This window comes from Ricinus communis, chromosome 7 (genome assembly GCF_019578655.1).
Source record: "Ricinus communis isolate WT05 ecotype wild-type chromosome 7, ASM1957865v1, whole genome shotgun sequence".
NCBI lineage: Eukaryota > Viridiplantae > Streptophyta > Magnoliopsida > Malpighiales > Euphorbiaceae > Ricinus > Ricinus communis.
Window position 1 is genome coordinate 6,636,184 of NC_063262.1, and position 7,363 is coordinate 6,643,546.

Consider the following 7,363-nt stretch of genomic DNA (forward strand, 5'->3'; position numbering starts at 1 on the left):
TGAACATGGCAGAATAATGTATTTCCAGATCCTTGATCTTCAACGAACAACAACTTCCAAGGAACTGATTGGAGCCTGGTATACTCAGGCTGTGACTGGAACCAATCTCTTAAACTCCTTGTGAATCTCGTAACAAATTCAGCAAGAACCTTTTTAAGTGTGGCACCATCAAAAGTCATTTGGAGATCAATCAATGCCAAAAATTCAGAAAGCTTATCCCTCCATTGTGATGGAGACAAATCATCAAAGGTGAACCAAGGTCCTGTGCCAGTTGTCGGTTTTGACCTTGGGTATGAAGCTCCAGTAGGGGCAAAATATGACTGTGCATCCTCTGTGCCATCCTCAGGCTCTACTACTTTTGGACTGGGTTCAGTAGTAGAGGTATTCATGAGAATTTCTGTGATATCAGCCATCTCAGAGGTATTTGAGGAAGAATCAGAATCATAAGGGCTGGTGAGTGATTGGTCTGGCAATTTATTTTCTTTCGAAACTGGAGGAGGAGATATTTTCTTTTGTTGAGTTATGGAGCCTTTTGGGTATAGATGTGAGAAGGTACCAAAGGGTTGGTAAAAAGTTCCTTCTTGTTCTAGCTGTGGAAGGAAAGGAAATGAAGAATAGTATGAGGGGGCAATGGCAGAAGATGTAGAAGCTGCTGATGTAAAGGAAGGGATTGTAGAATATTAATCTTTTCTAAGGTCATGTTCAATTTGATCAATCTGCCTTTTGAGCCTTATAATTTCTTTTTCCTTCTAGATGAAAGCTGGTGTAATCGGTTGAGGAACTCGAAGCTCTCTATCCAAGGCTTGATATTTGGCGATTAGAGAAGAATATAGTTGGAGTACTTCTTGAGAGAAGGTGTCCAACTTCTGGTATAACTTGTGAGCCAAATGAAGAGCCTGATCCAATTTTCCATCTATCTTCTTTAGATAAGAATTCTGAACTATGGAATTTGAGATCTCCCAATTTAGGACCTCTTCTGGTGGAGTGAAAGGCTCTATGGATCCTGAAGGAGTAATCCTTGAGGGGAGGATCTCCGATCTTTTATTTTCAGACTTCCCTAGGGGAGAGAAATCTTCAGGCTGGAACATGAAACAACTTTAGATTGCATGGGGTGGTTGAACTTTTAGTAAATCAGAATGAGTCTCTTCTCTGCAAGTAGTAGAAGGCTTTTTCCCAAACACAATTTCCATTTGGGCCAAAAGTACCTTCATCTCGTCAAAGGTGATGTCAAGGACAGTCTTTCCTTCTTTTGCAAGAAGTTCTAAGGCTTCCTTATACATCGGAAGAGGAGCTTTACTCTGATTTTCTTTTTGTTCCTGTGGATGCCAATCCAAGGACCGTCTGGATCTCGGTCACTGACCTTGGTTCCATGACTGAACATGGAGTTTCTGGAGTCATGTCTCTTGGAGTTTTCTTAGAGTGTTGAAAACATGGTTCAGCAAAATCGAGATCATCTCCGTAAGTGTATCTTGATCTGCACATTCTTGGGCCAACATCCCAAATAAAGTGTCCCTTAATTCTGACAGCATAGATATGATATCCAGAGAACTGAAAAGAGTGAATAGGGATCTTTTCTCTAGGTCTAGACACATGCTGTATCATTGATGCTTAGAAGATAAAAGGTGCAGAAGAAGATTATTTCATTTTTATGAAAATCGTTTTCACAGTACCATCCTTTTGGTTAACAAAAAGAGGGTCAATAGCCTGAACAGGCTTGGCCTGGGATGCCTGGAGTTTCTCATAATTGGTCACCCATTCAGTTGGGATTAACTTCTGCAGGTCTTCTCTTTCCAGTTGCCTTGGGGCCTGGACTATTGTAGAAATTTGACCAGAGTCAGCCATAATAAACAAAGCATCAAAAGAGGCTTGAAAGCCTGGGATCTGAAGATTAAAGGCATGGTCCTGTAATCTGTAAACAATCTGGTGGTGCAGGGTCGCAGAGAGAGCATCGGTCACTTGATTTGCTCCAGTGATGTGGACTTGGACCTTGAGTGCAATTGACAAATAGGGATCATTAAGAGATAGATTAAAATTTGGGAAGAAAGTTAGAACAACACTTCCAGTGTTAAGTGTTGTGACTATAGTTCCGATTACTGCATGCTCGTATCTAAGATATCTGGTATCCAAAAGCGACATACGGGCCGTAATTGGTAGACCCATCCTGCCATGATATAAGAGGACTAGCTTGGCAGCTCCAAGATGGAGGTGTGTGTATCCCTGCTTCTTCCATTGTTCTATGAAGGAAGTGAGAATCTCAAGAGTAACATACTGCTCCTGAGTGGTAGAGGTAAGAGAACATTGTGAAAAGATGAAGATTGGACATACTCTTTAACGGATAAGGGTTGTTTGTGGATGATTTGGTTGAAGGTTTTTGTGACAAAGTTCTGTTTCTTGAAAATATTATATGGGTTGACAAAGTTCCTATATTTTTAATTCTTTAATTAAGTATAACATGAGACTAAATTCAAACCAAAATAGGTAATAAAAGCACCACATCAATGCCACCTCATCTAATAGTAATGGTGTTATTTAATATACTTGATTTTACCAACTAAGTCAACCACCCACCTTTATTTATTATGAAAAAATAGCAAGTGCTAAATTTGTATTATTCTCTAGATTTAATTTATAGCCATCTAAAAGTATTGATTAATCATCATTATAAAAGTGTAAAAATTGTACGTAAATTATTTTTATATTATATATAAAATAATACAAAAATTGTTGTACTTCAGAAAAGCAAAACTAGTTGTAAATATTAATTATATATCATATGTATACTAAATATATTTTTTATATATATACCACAGTATATGAAATAAATACCATAAATATTAAATAATATATATCGGTTTCAAATACTAGTAATATATCATATATATACTAAATATATAATAAATAGATATTAAAATATTTGAAATTGATACTAAAAATGTGAAATATATTTTAAAATATAATGTCAAATATCAGTTTTATATATTAAATATATACCAAATAGATAAAATATATAAAATAGATATTAGAAAATAGTTTCAAATACTAATTTTGATACTAATTATGTATACTGAATATTATTAAATGAATATCAAACATATACTAATTATATACTAAACATATATAAAACAACTTAATACTATAAAAATTCTGAAAATATATACCAAATTGCTAATAATATATACTATTTTGTAACAAATGTATAACAAACATATACCACCATATTTTTGAAATAAATTCTAAACTTATAATACTTTTGAAAGAAAAAAATTTTGACGGTAAATATGATATTTTCAATATTTTTAAAAATATTTCTGAAAAAATCTCAAAAAAAAAAAATCAAACCTTTTCAAAATCCATCAACAATTGAATCACTAAAATGCCAAAAAAACTTTAATTATATAAATCAATAAAATGATAAAAGAAAGCAAATTATCATATATCTAACTCAACGATCTCAGTTAGGAGGACATTAGATTAATTATTTTAAAAGAAAATAAGTAAAGTAGGTGCCATTATTGGAGATTAATTATCATAAACTAGCCGTTACTTGATGGTTATTTATTATAAACCATCAATATTCTTCCATGATTAATGTTTTACTTTGCTCGATCATGAGTATGCCATTAATTGTATATATTATTTAACTAATTGATTTTATGTGTTCGAATAAATACAAAAAAGAAGTTATATGTTACTCATGACTTGAACTATAATAAAAGAGTTAAAAAATAATTAATCACATTAATTGATAACAAAAGTTTACTATATATATTCAATTGAAATCAAATTCTTAAGTACTTTTCCTTTTTCAGTACCGTATATCTTTTATGATGAAGTAGCAGAGTGACTAATTGATATAAAAGAGTCTGGATTGCTATATCACTAGATTTTTTATCGGATTTTCAATTGGTACCATAATTTAAAGGAGAACTAAAAGGTCTGGTACTAAAAAAAAAAATAAAAATTTAGTATTAATTAGATATATGCATTAAAGTATTGATATCAATGGAGCTATTCATCGATAATTTTTGTTTTTAGATTGAATGGTGATTTTTTTTTTTGTGACTGATACCTTAGTAAGTTGTAAATAAGATATTGTCATTAATAAAAAGAAAATTTTTGTTTGGGGTTGGTGTATGTCCATCTATACATTAAATTTATAGATGATTGACATATATTCATTAATTTTAAATGATAAAATATGTATCAATTATCCAATACTAAAGTATAAAACAATCATATATAGATGTCATTTTTCTATTAGTTTTAGTATATATATCAAGTCTATTTTAAACTCGTCTTGATTTCTTACCAATAGAACAAAATAATGACCGGTAATATTGGGTTTGAGCAAGGAAATTAGTATACTTTAGAGTTTAAAACATGAGCCCAAAGATTTACAGAATAACAGAGTCAACACCCAAGGTATTTTATTTAAGGAACAATTGCAAGAGATACAATAAATAGGAGCCACATATATTATAATTTAGAGTAATATAGGAGCTAAAACTAAGACTAAACCTTGCAAGCTAACTGAATTTTTCTTGCTAGCTATTTCAAGGTGAAGTAGGGTAGAGATGAGGAGCCAAGCGAGGCTTCGCAAATGCCATTACTGGATTAGCAACATAGAGTTCGTCAACAGCTTCTGTAAGATCAACCCTGACATCATTCCCTGGCGGACTCCAGGTGAAGCATTGAAGCATCCTGGCAAGCAACATAGTTGTCATGCAACTGCCAAGCAAAGCTGCTATGCAACCGCGCCGTCCAGTGCTGAAAGTGACAAACCTCAAATCATGCTCTGTCAGGACAACTTCTCCTTCATTCAAGTGGCGTTCAGGATCAAACTTCAGTGGATCTTGCCATGTTTTTGGGTTTCTGCCAAGGCCGAAACGGCTAAGAATTGCCCAGCTACCCTTTGGGATAAAGTATCCACCAATAATAGTATCTTGCGTTGCAACATGAGGAGGAACGAAGGCAGCCACTGGATGGAGCCTATATGCTTCTCTTGCGCAGGCCTTGATGTAGTTCAGTTTAGGAATATCGGATTCTTGGACAAGCCTGTCCTTTCCGACCACCCTGTCCAATTCCTCTGTTGCCTTCTGGAGAAGTTCAGGTTGATTTAACATCTCAGCCATTGCCCATTCTATTGAGTTTGATGGGTTATCTACTGTTGCGATCATAATCTCCTGAAATCATATGCATTGTTCCTCAATATGTATATGTATACAGAAATTCAATTGAAGAAGTTAATCCGTCTCTCTTTCCACTAATTAATTTAAAGAGATATTGTATACTATGTTTCAGAATTCTTGTCATTGATTCCATAAAATGCAATACCTCACTAGTTGTCTCCCAGCAAAACTTCTCTGGGTTGACCATAATGACTATGACACTGAGATGGGAAAATCATGTATCAAACTAGCCAACAGATGAATCACATCATTGGTACCTTATGTGACAATCATGGATTGAACGAGCATAACGCATCAATTAATGGTCTAAATTCATGGAAATGTTTTCTTAATTATGCAAGCAATGAATTTTTTTCTTAATAAATTATGAGAAAATTGGTTCTTACAGCGATTTGATTCTTGATCTCATGTGCTGTGAGCAACGGCTTGCCATCTGAATCCGCGAGAGTGATGAAAACATCAAGCAAGTCCTCCATTTCTTTTCTTTCACCACTCTTCCACTGTCGAATTCTTTCATCTATTAAAGGATTTTGATAATCCCTTATGGTCTTGTTTGCAGCAAGAACGAAATTTTCCTGCCCATCAAGATCAAATCCTTGCAACAAAGGCATGAAATCAGATACACAAAATCCATACAAGTACTTAAGGGCAGCAAAGATTGCATCGACGTGCTCGATTTCTTCAAGTCCTGGTCCTCCATCAGGCATTCCCTTTCCAAAGAATCTCTTGCTAAAGATCATTTTCCTGATCACGTTTCCACAATAATGGCGGGTGGCGATCCTTATGTTGACATTCTTGTTGCTTTCATACTGATTATGAAGATAGAATACAAGGTTATTTGCCTCCTCAGTTCTTTTATCAAGAAGCCATTTATGTCTAGCAGGAGAAACAATCTCTGAAGTTAGGATCTTCCTCATTTTCTTCCATTGATCATTATTAGGCACAACAATTGTTGTAGAGTACTCTCCGCTCATGCACTTAGCAGAAAATATCATTGGCCTGGAAGAGAAGATCGCGTCATTCTTTTTCAGCAATTCACGAGCAAGAATAGGACAACTGACAGGGACAATGTTTGTTCTCCCTAAACGGATAAGGCAAATTTCGGTGTTCATTTCCTGCATGAGTTGGTGAATCCACCGGAATGTGGGTCTATAAAGCATCATTTCAGGTAAATTGCCAACCAATGGCCATGGTGCAGGGCCAGGAGGGAGTGGAGGGTTTCTGCTATTTTTTTTCTGGGCCGCCCTTCTTTTATGAATTCTTATAGCACTGATGGAAATCAAGAAGGTGATGAGTAAGGTTTTCAAAGTGTTGATAGTGGCGGAGGAAGCGGTGCCGATAGCAAAAGCTGTATCTTTGATGTTCATTGCCATATTGGTTTATAACAAATATGGCCAAGGAAGCTGGAAGAGATTGAGAGAAGAGAGTGGTAATGCTTGATACCATGCACGTACTGAAGGTAGGTATTTATGGAGGTTTAAGTTAATGTACGAGGAATAGTCATTCTAAGATAAGGGAAAATCTTCCTGTTAGATTATAAAAATAAGAATGCAAAATGTGTTTTTAAACCCTTAAATTTTTTAATTTTAATTTATTGACTATCTTTAACTTTTACTTAGCTCTTTTTTTTTTTAATTAAAAATACTTCAACAGTACTTAACAAAAATAAAAATAAAAATACATGTGATTAATGAAATAAATAAAAACCTCATAAAACATATATAAAATATTATTAATCAAAATATAAAAAATTAATAAATAAAAATAAAAATTTAGGAATTTAATATAATAAAACTGAAAAATTTAAGCAACTTGATAGTGAATTTTGCCAAATAAGAATTTGAAATCCATTGAACCTAGCATACTCCTCTAGCTAGTGACCATATGACTATTATTTTACTTCTCGAGTTTTATCTTTCTCAAAAACAAGTTCTGTAGCTAATACGCACGTTTAATTTTTGAAAACGAATTAACATGTGCATGTCGAAACGTTACACAAATATCAAATGGGATAAGTAAAGGGAAGAAAAAGAAAAAGGAAATTATTGAAATATGGCTCACCCATAAACAAAAGTAATTATTGAATAATTACACAGTTTCCATGACATAAACGTAGTATCTTTCTTTTACTATGAAGATAATAATATTTATTAATACTTGAAAAAGATAATTTA

At 33.8% G+C, this 7,363-nt stretch overlaps 1 protein-coding gene across 1 annotated transcript; it reads right to left on the bottom strand.

The window, feature by feature from the left end:
* Positions 1 to 4,402: 4,402 nt before the first annotated feature.
* LOC8273208 (valine N-monooxygenase 1) lies at positions 4,403 to 6,660 on the bottom strand. The gene is made up of 2 exons (XM_002534117.4): positions 5,576 to 6,660; positions 4,403 to 5,183 (listed from the first exon to the last, which is right to left on the bottom strand). The coding sequence occupies exons 1-2, from the start codon at positions 6,560 to 6,562 to the stop codon at positions 4,554 to 4,556; spliced, it is 1,617 nt and encodes a 538-aa protein (XP_002534163.3). The 5' UTR covers positions 6,563 to 6,660; the 3' UTR covers positions 4,403 to 4,553.
* Between the last annotated feature and the right edge of the window lie 703 nt (positions 6,661 to 7,363).

Bases quoted from the DNA above. Each gene is read 5' to 3' on its own strand.
- LOC8273208 (XM_002534117.4), bottom strand. From the start codon at position 6,562: ATGGCAATGAACATCAAAGATACAGCTTTTGCTATCGGCACCGCTTCC. The intron at 5,184-5,575 runs GTAAGAACCAAT...ATATGATTTCAG, and splicing joins AGATCAAGAATCAAATCGCT to GAGATTATGATCGCAACAGT.